This window comes from Pituophis catenifer, unplaced genomic scaffold (assembly GCF_029215685.1).
Source record: "Pituophis catenifer annectens isolate HBS135680 unplaced genomic scaffold, rPitCat1.0.hap2 SCAF_2, whole genome shotgun sequence".
NCBI classification, from domain to species: domain Eukaryota; kingdom Metazoa; phylum Chordata; class Lepidosauria; order Squamata; family Colubridae; genus Pituophis; species Pituophis catenifer.
In genome coordinates, this window is record NW_027256882.1 from 174,904,623 (window position 1) to 174,917,377 (window position 12,755).

The following is a 12,755-nucleotide window of genomic DNA, read 5'->3' on the forward strand; positions in this document are numbered from 1 at the left end:
GGTCAGCCAGATCGCCCTGCAATTGCATCTCCTCCACGGCATCTTCTCTTCTGTTAATTCCTGCAACACAGGCTAAGGGTCTGCCTGGTTCTGAATCTGAAGAATCCAACTGATCTTTAACATCAAGGCAGTTAATTGCTTATTTATTTTATTTTATTATTTATTACATTTATAGGACCTCAAGGTGTATTTTCATTTATTTGTTCATTTATTAAGTAATTACATTTATAGGACCTTAAGGTAACTCGATTCATTCACATACACACACACACACACACCTGAACCTAGAGAATCTAGTCCTAGAAGACGGCATATGCATGTGGGGACTTGGGGGGAGGTTAGTTAAATTGAAAAAGTGCCATTGTTACATTGTAAAACCAGAGAGGGACAACTAGTAAACTTTTAAAATTGAATGTGGGCTGCCAGCATGAATTCAGACAGCCTAGAAAGAGATGTAATTCCCCTCCTTTCCTTTCCCCTACCTTTCCAGGTGTTTCCCAGTCACTTCACACAGCAGCGGACCAAAGAGACCAACTGTGAAAATGAGCGGGAGCGTGGTAATAAGCAGTCAAGCAGTCCTTGCCCAGGTCAAATGGGCACAAGTGGCATCTCCACGGACTTCTGGGACTTGTTGGTCAAACTGGATAACATGAATGTAAGCCGCAAGGGCAAGAACTCCATCAAATCTGTGCCTGTGAGCTCTGGCTCAGAAGGGGAGAGCTCCCCCTACAGCTTGGAAGCCTCTCCACTGGGCCAGCTGATGAACATGCTGTCCCACCCAGTTATCAGACGGAGCTCTCTGCTGACTGAAAAGCTGCTGCGCCTGCTGTCTCTCATCTCCATTGCTCTTCCTGAGAACAAGAATGCAGCTGAGGGGGCAACCAGTTACATTGTTCCTAATGCAGCCAGCACCCCAGCCCCTGCCTCTACCCCTGCTCCCACTCCTGCCCCTGCTCCTGCCCCTCTCCCAGTCCCAGTCCCTGTTCCTGCTTCTGCATTGGCAGCGGCAGCTGTAGCTGCAACTGCTGCTTCAATCGCCGCTTCTGGGGCTACTGCCACAGTAACTACCACGTCAACGGTTCCAGCTGCTGTGTCCAGTAAGTCCTCTCATTTGGGATGGGGGAGAGGGGAGAAAGGGAAACCTAATCTAGTTTTGCAGGGAATATAAGAGATACTTAAGCCTCACTCCCAGCTACTAGGAATCTTCCACACTGAATCATGTGACCGTGATATTTAGAATACAATGGAGCAATATGTATATTGCCTTGTGCTTCAAAATGAAAAGCGGAATATAAATCAAATAGAATAAATGAAACATGCTAACTCAAAGTAAAACAGAACTGAAAACATTTGAGTTTTTAAGCATAGGAGAGAATGGAAAAGAACCACCCTAAAATACACTTTTTGTCTGGTAGAGAAAAAGAAACATTCAGAGCCCAGGAAAGAGGCTTCATTCTGGGAAACACACATAAAAAAATTGCTCCTTGCCTGGTTATTAGTATTTACATCCTAAGTATCAATTATGGTTATATCCTAAATATATAAAAAAACTAATCATGAGTCATGTACACACCTTTGCTCAGTATAGTAACACTTATTTTTACATTTGACCTGCTTAAAGAACAGAATAACTGCAGCTACTAAGTTAAACTAGCAAGTCCACCATTCCTCTGTAGCAAAATGCGACAATATACCCAAGAGTGCAGTGTACAAAATCCCCACCCCGCAGGAAAAAAAAAAGCTTAGCGGACCAACTAGCACAGAATCTCTTCTTACTGCACTCTGAAGTCTCCACAGACTTCACAAAAACTGCAATACACTGTGTAATGATATCAAAAATATCAAATTATATCAAAAATACCAAAAACACGGCAAACAAGACAACAAAACCCATCAATATAGATGTCATTTTGCAGAAAAATGATACTGTTGATACCTTGCTAACAATTTTTTGCTTTAATACTTTTGGAAAAGAATATAACTGCCCCTTGGGAAAAGTTAAGAAGTTTTGGTCCTTGGTTTTTCTGGGATGTTATTTGAGGGTATTATCTTTCCAAAAGAGGATTGTATTCAAGCTACATAACTGCTAATCTTTGGCAGGATTCAAGGTTTCTGGCATCTTTTGAAAGGAGCCTTTACAATCTCCAGGCTGTTTTTGTCTGATGAAGATCATGGTCAGGATGAACTGGAGTTTCTTAAGTTTGATAAATGAGCATAGAATGAGGATAACCATTATTTTTGCAAGACTGAATTGATCCAAAGTTGGACTGTGAAGAATGCTGTATATTCTAATCCAGCCCTGTTATAGGCACCCATCTTGAAAATAGTATCAGTTAGCAATGAAATGGTCCTGAGCTTCTCATGCCTAATTTACAGTGCATCTGTCTTAACCATAGCAGACAATGTTTTAGCTAGATATTGCTGAGACCAATAAATATTTTACTTGGAGATAAGCATAAGGTTGCCTCAGTTATAACCAAAGTGTTCTGGATGCATCTACTTTTGAAACATGTTCTCTAAATTGCTGAACTTTCTATTTCATTGGATTTAGGGGATTGGTGTTTCAGTTAATCCATTATCTCTCCTTCAATAGCAGTGTATCTCTTCTGTCTTATCCTCCTTTAACAGAGGTGGCATGTCAGCTGTTACTTTGATTAAGATGAGGCTGAAATATCTTTTATATTAAAACTTGGTCACAAGTTTGCTATTTTCTGGATGGTAGGAGAGATTATTTTAACTTTGCCTCACATCCTATATTGTGTTGTTTATTCAGTCAATCTCTGTTTTCTAAAGCTTTGCTAGACATAACCATTGGTTTCAAATATATCACTATAAACATAAAAGTTAATATTTTAAGAGAATAGAAGGCTGAAGTTTTTCAAGCTGAAAGCTGTAATAGAAGTACTCTTTTACATCTACTGTGCTCTCACATAATTACTATTAATATGATTATGTCCCACTTTTCCCCTAAATTCAAGAAGTTGAATTCTTCTTGAAGAATTCTTGGTAAGCAAGAAATGGGGGGGGGGGGTGACCTCTCATGTGATCCACATAACTATTGTGTGAGGCAAGTAATTAACTAAGAATTAATGACTTGTCCAAAGTCCCTGTGAACTTCACAGTTGAATAGAGACTGGAACTGGGGCCTTTCCACTCTCCATCTGCTACCTTAACTTACTTGAATCTATTATCAAACAGGGCTTGACTGGGAGAAATATGGATTGTGGAAGGGATCTCTATTGGTTTCTGCAATGTGTTGAGGGCTCCTAAAGTAGAATTGTCAGAAAAAAGTTCAGGAGAGGCTTGCATATAAAGTAGAGAAGATTTCAATTCATCGGTTGTCGGGTCATTCAAATACTGAAGTTAAAATCCAAGATGACATGGATTTTGCATGTGGTCTCTCTCTCTTTGCAGCTATCGCAAAACCAAGCAAATCTCCAGCCAAGGTGGGCGAAGGAGGAGGTGGTGGAGGTGGGACTGATAGCAAAATGGCAGCTTCAGGCTTAACGGAGAACCAGCTTCAGCTGTCCGTGGAGGTGAGTGACAATAGAGTTATGGGAGTGGCCACATAACATATCAAAGAGGTGGGGGTAGAGGCCGAAACGTCTAGCACTACAGCAAAACTCTCTATTCCTCTTCCAGGTGTTGACATCTCACTCTTGCTCTGAAGAAGGCCTGGAAGATGCTGCCAATGTTCTCTTGCAACTGTCGCGAGGTGACCCAACCACACGTGATACTGTGCTGAAGCTCCTGCTTAACGGGGCCCGGCAACTGGGTTACACCCTTTGCAAACAAATAGGTAAATACCTCTGTTGGAAGCACTGTAGATTAAATGCCCAAGTCTTGTCTTTTCAAGCCAGAGATGAAGTCAGAAAAAGGGGCTTCTTTAAAAGAAACAGTGGGGTACTCCTGATCTGCAATTTTAAAGTCACATTTGAGAATACATTGTAGCCAATATTTAAAGCAATCTCTCCTTGCAGCCAGGATAGTTTCAAAAGCCTTTTTCTTTTTGCTACAAATTGAAATAATCCTCTTAGAACATCCATGAGTTCTAATTTTGCCTTAAGCTCGGTTATTTTTGACATGTGAAAGAAACATTTTTAAGAGATGCACCCCAGTTGTGGAATTGTCTGTCCTGGGAAGGTTGGTGAATCCTTTTCACTATTAACTTTCTGTTCCCTGATGCAAGGGTTCTCTGTTCAGGCAGGGTTATTGTTGTCTTGGTTTTTACGTTGGTATAATTGTCTGCTGATCTTTTAATCCTGTCAGATACAGTTCACAGTCTTGTGTACTTTTTTTATAACAGTAAGGGATATTCTCCTGAGGCAGCATGATCAGTTTCAGCCCCGAATTCTCTCTTTCCAGGTACACTGTTGGCAGAGCTGCGAGAATACAATTTAGAGCAGCAGCGCCGAGCGCAGTGTGAGTCTCTGTCACCAGATGGGCTCCCAGAGGAGCAGCCTCAGACCACCAAATTGAAAGGCAAGATGCAGAGTCGGTGAGTCTCCTCTCAGCTGGTCCTTCTCGCCTCGTGTTGAGTATACTTCGCTGACCTTTGCCCTTTCCAACCCTGTGCCCTCTCACAGGTTTGACATTGCTGAAAACGTGGTGATTGTGGCCTCACAGAAACGTCCCCTGGGTGGTCGGGAGCTCCAGCTACCCTCAATGTCTATGCTGACCTCTAAAACCTCCACGCAGAAGTTCTTCTTAAGGGTGCTGCAGGTCATCATCCAATTGCGGGATGACACACGCCGTGCCAACAAAAAGGCAAAACAGACAGGCAGGCTAGGTATGTTGGGCAGGGGATCAATCCAGGCAGATCCTGAGGTTGCATCTGCCATTTAGAGTCCCCAGCCCAAAGTTGAAATTGGGCTGAATCCCAGTAGACGGGGCTAGTTCTTCATTCTTTTTCTCTCTTTTGTGTGTGTGTAGGTACTTCCGGTCTGGGCTCAGTTAGCAGCATCCAGGCCGCTGTTCGGCAGCTGGAGGCTGAGGCTGACGCCATTATACAAATGGTACGTGAGGGTCAGAGGGCCCGGAGGCAGCAGCAAGCAACAACGGTTAGCATGGTGCCTGTGGCGCTTGTAGGCCACTCATTTTGTTTATTTGAAACTCCTTTTTTTCATTCTTTTTTTCTCATTGCTGCTTCTTTATGGTTATCTGCTCTTGTCATCAGAGCCTCTTTGTGCAGGAGAGAGCTTCATCACGTAACCACAGAGATCTCAGAGAGAAGGCTTGCAGCAACAGGCTAGTTTAGGAGCAGGTTAATTTAGAAGCATTGCTCTTTGTAGCTGGCTGAATCTCTCTCTCTTTAGAGTTGACAGTTCTTGCTTCAAAACTATTTCCAGAATGTCTTAACAAATTGTATCCTTAGGGTTTTTCATTAATGTAGAATTGTTTTGTTTAACTGTCTCGACATGTATTTCGTGTTCTTCTTTCTAAGTGGGCAGGTCTCTAGCCTTTTGGTGGCTTTAGACATATTTTTTGCTAACTGTAACTTATTTACCTTTTCTTGAGTGCTGAGAGATCTGTAGTGCAGTGGAGAAAAGTGACAATACAAATAAATGCCAGATCCTCTCTTTCTCAAGTCACTCCAGTATGATAGAGCTTGTTCTTTCTTGCTGTGAATAAATTAATCATACTCTGTTATTTCTAAACCAGATTGAAACTTGAGAATGTACAGTAAGGAAGGTTGGACTATTTGCCAAAGCAATATAAGGGAGCTCTACAACTCAGGTGGCAAATAGCTTTGGCAGGATTAGAAGAAAATAATGATTTTGAAATTCCAGCAATTTTCTTAATACCTAAGAATATTGGCTGAAAATTAGAAATACAGCACTTATGAACGAGATCAGTTTGGAACATTTGCCATTTTTGCTTTTTTGATTATTGAATTTATTAAATCTCAAAAAAAAAAGGTAGAGTTATTAGTTGAATATATGATCGATAACCATGGTTATGGCTTACCTTTCCCTACTCTTCAACCTTACTCTCTTTTCCAAACTTCATAGCACTCAGATTGAAGTGCTTGGCTGTGAATGAGCTGACATCTGTGGTAGTGTTAATTCAGTTTAGATCCAGCATCTATTTTGTACCATCCACAATGGAGATTGTGGAGTAAAGTTGAGTTTTTACTTGCAGTTGTACAGCCTAGGTTAGAACATCACATTTGTTGAGTTACAAAGTCCAAACTCTGAAGGCTTATGCATCAACTCCTTATTGCGGTCTTTTGCTGCCTTTCAGAGATACAACACTGCATTTACTTCTGAGTTTTAGCAGCTAAAGTTTAAAGGTAAAGATTCCTCTTGCACATATGTGCTAGTTGTTCCTGACTCTAGGGGGCGGTGCTCATCTCCATTTCAAAGCCGAAGAGACAGCGCTGTCCGAAGATGTCTCCGTGGTCATGTGGCCGGCATGACTAAACTCCAAAGGCACACGGAACGCTGTTACCTTCCCACCAAAGGCGGTCCCTATTTTTCTTCTTGCATTCTGCATTTACGTGCTTTTGAACTGCTAGGTTGGCAGAAGCTGGGACAAGTAATGGGCGCTCACCCTGTTACGCGGCACTAGGGATTCGAACCGCTGAACTGCTGACCTTTCGATCGACAAGCTCAGCATCTTAGACACAGCCACTGTGTCCCTTTTAGCAGCTAGAAATAATTTATTACATACCAGGCATAAGGCATGACCTACATCGGTTTAATACATTCTTTACTTGTGTACAGAATAATAGCTGATGATACAAAGTATATGAAATCCTTGGCCCATTCTTTCCAGATAGTTCACTGATAATCGTTTGCATCTTTGAGACCCTAATTGTCCAGCTTCACAGGAGGTTCTCCAGCCAGCTACATTATAAATGCTATTGTAGAGAGATGAGCCTCACACACTGGATTTTTCTCAGTATAACCAGGTCTACTAATCAAGCCATGATTGGTAAAGATTATTGTTTATGTCTCTTGTTAGATAAACAGTAGATAGAGTCACCAATGTATTGAAGTCAAGCTGCTTTAGTACAGTGTGTAACTTCAATTTATAAGTGTTCTCCTGCAGGAAAGGCCCCGATGACGACACCCCCCCTTTTTTCCACTGTTGTTCTTTGCTTTTATAGAATTTCTCATTCAAGTGCATGCAAAACCTTTGCTCCAGGCTATAAATGATCAGCCTTCATACATCTCATACTTCTTGCTTTTTTCTATCCTCTACTTTTGTAGCAATGCCTTTTTGTTTAATTTTCTTCCTGCAAATTTTAGCTTGTGTCAGTAGCATGTTTAACCTCTTTTGGTCTTTGTGGTGGGTGAGTGGGTGGGAAAATTGGTAGTGCTACCATGTACAGTTCAATGTGATTCCATTTTCTACCCTTTCTTGGGAAAGTGATTGGGCTAATCTCCCAGCACTTATATTCCCAGTACTTTTAGAAGACTGCAGCATTTACTGGTGTGTTTCTCTTCTCTTCAGTCGGAGTCAAACCAAGCAGAGGGATCTGCAAGGAGAGATGAATCCCCAATGGATGTGGATCAGCCATCACCCACCACACAAGACACCCAGTCAGTTGGTTAGTATCATCAGCTTGGGAGGTTAATCAGTGGCTGCCATTAATATGGGAAAGCAATTATATCTTAGAATGCCAGCAATGGACAATCCGTGCATGAGCCTTATTTGCACTGCCCTGAATTCTCTGCAGTCAGCAGCCCACTGCTGAAATATTGACAAATGATGACCTTCTGATATTGGCAGAAAACGCTTCCCATTTTCCATACTGTTTTGCTGCAATGGCCTCCTGTGACACCATTGCTTTTCCTTAGCCACAGAAAATGTAATTATTTTTTCCGCATCAGGACTAGGTAATAAGCAATAATTTAATTGCCATTTGCCCCTGACATACCCATTGTTTGGTGTTCTCATATTTTTGGACAAACATACTGCATGTCACAAATCTACGAGTATCTGAGGTAGGGTGGGGAGATTGCTTTTAAAGGCACAGTCTCTCTGGACTCAACTTCCTTGTTTCCACAGTGTTGGAAGGGGCCCAGCAGGGTGAGAAGGAGAAAGAAGAGCGCCCTCCAGATCTTCCTTTGCTCAGTGAGCAGCTTAGTCTGGATGAATTGTGGGACATGTTGGGCGAGTGTCTGAAAGAGCTGGAAGAATCCCATGACCAACACGCTGTGCTTGGTAAGGTTCCGGGGTTGCTTGTATATGTCCAACTAGTTTAGCCCTCATTTCCTCTTGGGACTTATTTTTTTCTTCTTTCTCTTACAGTGCTACAGCCTGCAGTGGAGGCCTTCTTTTTGGTGCATGCGACAGAGCGAGAAAGCAAGCCACCAGTACGCGACACTCGGGAAAGTCAGCTGGCTCATATCAAGGATGAACCCCCGCCACTTTCACCTGCCCCACTGACACCAGCAACACCCTCTTCCCTTGACCCCTTTTTCTCCCGTGAGCCTTCATCCATGCATATCTCCTCCAGCCTTCCCCCAGACACCCAGAAATTCCTCCGTTTTGCAGGTAAGCTCAAACTAAGGCACACCAGACTTAAGTCAACAGAACTGAAAGGAACTCTTTTATGAGAATACCAGAAATATTATCATAAGAGAATTCACAAGGGATGGAATGTAAATGATAAATCACTTATATACTATATGGCACTATATGGTTAATTGGGCTCAACTTTGGGGCAGAAGATATTCTGGTAGCTGAAAAATCAGTTGCTGGTTGGGAAAACTATGGATTTATCATTACTCTCTCAACTTGCAGAGACACATCGGACCGTGCTGAACCAGATCCTGCGCCAGTCTACTACCCACCTGGCTGACGGTCCCTTTGCGGTCCTTGTTGATTACATACGAGTGCTGGACTTTGATGTCAAACGGAAGTAGGTTTCAAAGTGGGATAACACTTGGGGTTCCTTCTTTAAAAACAAGGCAGCAGCAGGGAGTGGAAGTATGGCTCCATCTTTGAGCACTAGGACAGATTGTTCCACATTGGAACACATTAATCTCCTATTGCATTTGAATATTCTTGATGTTTTTAATTATCCTAGTCATTGGGATGAATGCAAAACAAGTAATAGGAGCTTGTTAGAGTTTGATTTTGTTGTCGGAGAAATATGCGACTATTCTTCTGCTTCCCAGATGTGATAAGCAAAATCCTCTGGCAGACCGCTGATTTTTTTTCTGTAGCTAAGAAAAATATGCTTTAGTTTCAGTTTTCTGTGGTCATTGTCATGAAGACCACCCAGTGGCACAGTAATGCTGCATTCTCAATCTTCCTTTGCAGGTATTTCCGGCAAGAATTGGAAAGGTTGGATGAGGGGCTGAGGAAAGAAGATATGGCTGTGCATGTGCGTCGAGATCACGTCTTTGAAGATTCTTATCGGGAATTGCATCGCAAATCACCTGAAGAAATGAAAAACAGGCTGTAAGCAATATTCTTGTCCAGTGGCTGAAATTTGCTGAAATTCACCACAGCCTGTGGTGAAATTGGTGTCATGGCATACAAATTATTATTAGTTGTTATTCTTTGGGGTTTTTGAATCCTGATATCCAGAAAAAAAGTCATATAAAATATATGTGTAGTTTAAATTTTTCCTTAAACTAAAGACATAAGATTGAGTTTGGCAGCTTTAACATCTAGCTGCCTTTGACAGTTGCTATATTATGTATGTATACTATCTTTCTTCTGCTAGGTACATAGTATTTGAAGGAGAAGAAGGCCAGGATGCTGGAGGCTTGCTACGTGAGTGGTACATGATAATCTCACGGGAGATGTTTAACCCGATGTATGCGCTTTTCCGCACGTCGCCCGGTGATCGGGTTACCTACACCATCAATCCTTCTTCCCACTGTAACCCCAACCACCTGAGTTACTTCAAGTTTGTCGGGCGCATTGTGGCAAAGGCAGTATATGACAATCGGTTACTAGAATGCTACTTCACCCGTTCCTTCTACAAGCATATCCTGGGCAAATCAGTCAGGTAAGCAGTGCATTTGTTTTAAGACTGTTAAATGAATGGATTCATCTCCTGAGCTTTCCTATCTGGGAGCCACTTCTAATCCAACCAGTTGCCTGCAGGTACACAGATATGGAGAGTGAGGATTACCATTTCTACCAGGGACTTGTCTATCTCTTGGAGAATGATGTCTCCACACTGGGCTATGATCTCACCTTCAGCACTGAGGTAACCCCATGTTAAAATGGTAGCCTTGTCCTATTCTCTGGTTCAAACTTTTTAGCACTCTTTTGATGCCCTTTCCTCCCCCCCCCCCTCGCCCTGCCAAATAGGTTCAAGAATTTGGTGTATGTGAGGTACGTGACCTCAAGCCCAATGGGGCCAACATTCTTGTGACTGAAGAAAACAAGAAGGAATACGTGCACTTGGTGTGTCAGATGAGAATGACAGGTGCGTCGGGACACAATGGGTCTGGGATGGGGCAGGGTCCAACCCATTTATCCATTCTTAGGCTTTTTGAAACTTCTGTGCCCAACTAACTGAATGACAGATGATAAACTTTATATAGAAAATTGCACACAGAATCAATATGGAAAATAATTCATTTATAGATTGTATTCTAAGGAGAATTAGGGATTAATTAAAGAAGAATTTTTCCAACAAAGTATCCCATTTCCTTCCGGCAGGGGCAATCCGCAAGCAGCTGGCTGCCTTTTTGGAGGGCTTCTATGAGATTATCCCCAAGCGCCTCATCTCCATCTTCACTGAACAGGAGCTGGAGCTTCTAATTTCGGGGCTACCTACCATTGATATTGATGACCTGAAATCCAATACAGAGTATCACAAGTATCAGGCAAACTCCATCCAGGTTAGGCTTTCCGTTCTGGGCAGGTGCCTGCTTATCTTTCATCTAGAGGCAATATTAAGATCTAATGGGGGGGGTGGGAATGTTGAAATATTCCAGAATTCATCATATTGCTACAAAACCCTCACTGAAACGAGTCCCTTTCTGGGATTAAATTGTCCTTACGTTTATTTTTTTTTTGGATAGCCTCCATTTTTTTTCTGGAGGATCTAAATTTTTCATCATTTTTGAAGAAAAACAAAACTCCTGACATTGCACTCCACTCCTTCCTTCGTAACCCATAGATCCAGTGGTTCTGGCGAGCACTGCGTTCCTTTGATCAGGCTGACAGAGCGAAGTTCCTGCAGTTCGTCACTGGCACATCCAAGGTGCCCTTGCAGGGCTTTGCTGCCCTAGAGGGCATGAATGGTATCCAGAAATTTCAGATCCACAGAGATGACCGCTCAACAGACAGACTGCCTTCTGCTCACACGTGGTAAGTATTCTTATTTCTCAGAATACTCCTAGGTCTTTTTTTTTTTTTTTTAAGTGCTTCCCTCTGCAATAACTCCATCTAAAAGGAATAGCACTGTGTCAGTATCCAAGCCATTAATCAACTTCCGCAAGATCTGGGGGAAAAAATTTGCTGCCCTTTTGTGTGTTTATACTTATCCCATGACACACAGCTACTGAAGCAACTATTTTCCTGCAATACCTGGGGGAGGTTTTAATTATTTTGTGGAGGATTTTTATACCACTTCAGTTAATCTCCCACTTAGGTCTGCTGTGAGAGTGAAGGAGAAAAAAAAAAACAAATGAAGGAAGAATTGGTGATATATGTATATAATTTGAATTGGTAGTGATTAATTTTCAAAAGGGGGAGTGCAGATCCCTGGTGGGAGTTATTGCCGAAAACATTGCCAGCAAACAGTCTAGCTGATTGCGTGTTCCTTGCCTTCCCTGATTTAATTACTGTTTTCTTCCACCAGTTTCAACCAGCTGGACCTCCCTGCCTATGAAAGCTATGAGAAACTGCGTCACATGCTGCTACTGGCCATCCAGGAATGCTCAGAAGGCTTTGGCCTGGCATAAGGGTGGCTCCAGCTGCCATATTTTTCTACTGTCAGACTTGGGGAGCAACGGGAGGGAGTGGAACCAAGCGATGCTCCTCCTCCTTTTCCAACCACCTGTGTGTGTGTGCGTGCCCTGCTGCCCCCTTACTGAAGAGAGCCACAGAACCCCAGCCGTCATTGGAGGCGGAGCAGGTGCAACCCGGAGAGAGAAAGACAAATTATATATACAAATATATATATATTTTTTGGTTTAGTTTGCATTTCTTAATTTGTGCTTGGAATGTGTTGATTAGGCGGCGGGAGGGAGCATTTGGATTCTTTTGTTGGTCTCTTTCCTTGGCACCCATTTGCTGCTGGAAGGGAACCTAAGGTTTAAAAAAATTCCAAAAAAGGAAAAAAAATAAAAGCCCACTCTTGATAAGATCGTTTGTGCCTGTATTCATTCAGGAGGAGGGATGAAAACTGAAAAAACAGTGGACCTTGCTGGGGGGAAAAAGTCTTTGGATATAGTTACCACAACAAATGTGCAGTTTTTTGATTTTTATGTGAAGGTAAGGTTATATAATAAAAAGTTGAAAGTCCTTAATAGGGGGAAAAGCAGATTGTGTACGGTGAGCCATATGGCCTTCTGAGTAATCAGTGATGCTTTAATTTGCAGTACACATAAGGGAGAAAGAAATTGACTTAGAAAAATCCAGGTTGGCAAGACTGCCATCTACTATATTATACCTAAAATTCTCTGCTTGCTCGCTCTCACACATTTATTAATCAACCCGTGCCATTTTTTTTGTCATTGATTTATCTACTGCTGCAGTGGAAATTACAACTTCTCAAAATTTCATCCAGGCCACTGAATTTGAAGGTCTTTCTATTGTGAAAGAAGGGGGTG

The 12,755-nt window shown here is 42.3% G+C and overlaps 1 protein-coding gene across 1 annotated transcript in view; it reads left to right on the forward strand.

The window, feature by feature from the left end:
• Positions 1-11,983, forward strand: part of HUWE1 (HECT, UBA and WWE domain containing E3 ubiquitin protein ligase 1) — a 99,857-nt gene extending 87,874 nt beyond the window's left edge. The window contains exons 68-84 of the mRNA XM_070938117.1: positions 491-1,097; positions 3,415-3,536; positions 3,643-3,799; positions 4,366-4,498; positions 4,587-4,789; positions 4,933-5,060; positions 7,459-7,555; positions 8,017-8,172; positions 8,260-8,505; positions 8,755-8,872; positions 9,277-9,417; positions 9,686-9,973; positions 10,072-10,177; positions 10,282-10,399; positions 10,636-10,817; positions 11,099-11,289; positions 11,783-11,983. Of these exons, the coding sequence (XP_070794218.1) occupies positions 491-1,097; positions 3,415-3,536; positions 3,643-3,799; positions 4,366-4,498; positions 4,587-4,789; positions 4,933-5,060; positions 7,459-7,555; positions 8,017-8,172; positions 8,260-8,505; positions 8,755-8,872; positions 9,277-9,417; positions 9,686-9,973; positions 10,072-10,177; positions 10,282-10,399; positions 10,636-10,817; positions 11,099-11,289; positions 11,783-11,885 (3,096 nt within the window). The 3' untranslated portion in view covers positions 11,886-11,983. The remainder of the gene's footprint in view (positions 1-490; positions 1,098-3,414; positions 3,537-3,642; positions 3,800-4,365; positions 4,499-4,586; positions 4,790-4,932; positions 5,061-7,458; positions 7,556-8,016; positions 8,173-8,259; positions 8,506-8,754; positions 8,873-9,276; positions 9,418-9,685; positions 9,974-10,071; positions 10,178-10,281; positions 10,400-10,635; positions 10,818-11,098; positions 11,290-11,782) is intronic.
• Positions 11,984-12,755: the final 772 nt, after the last annotated feature.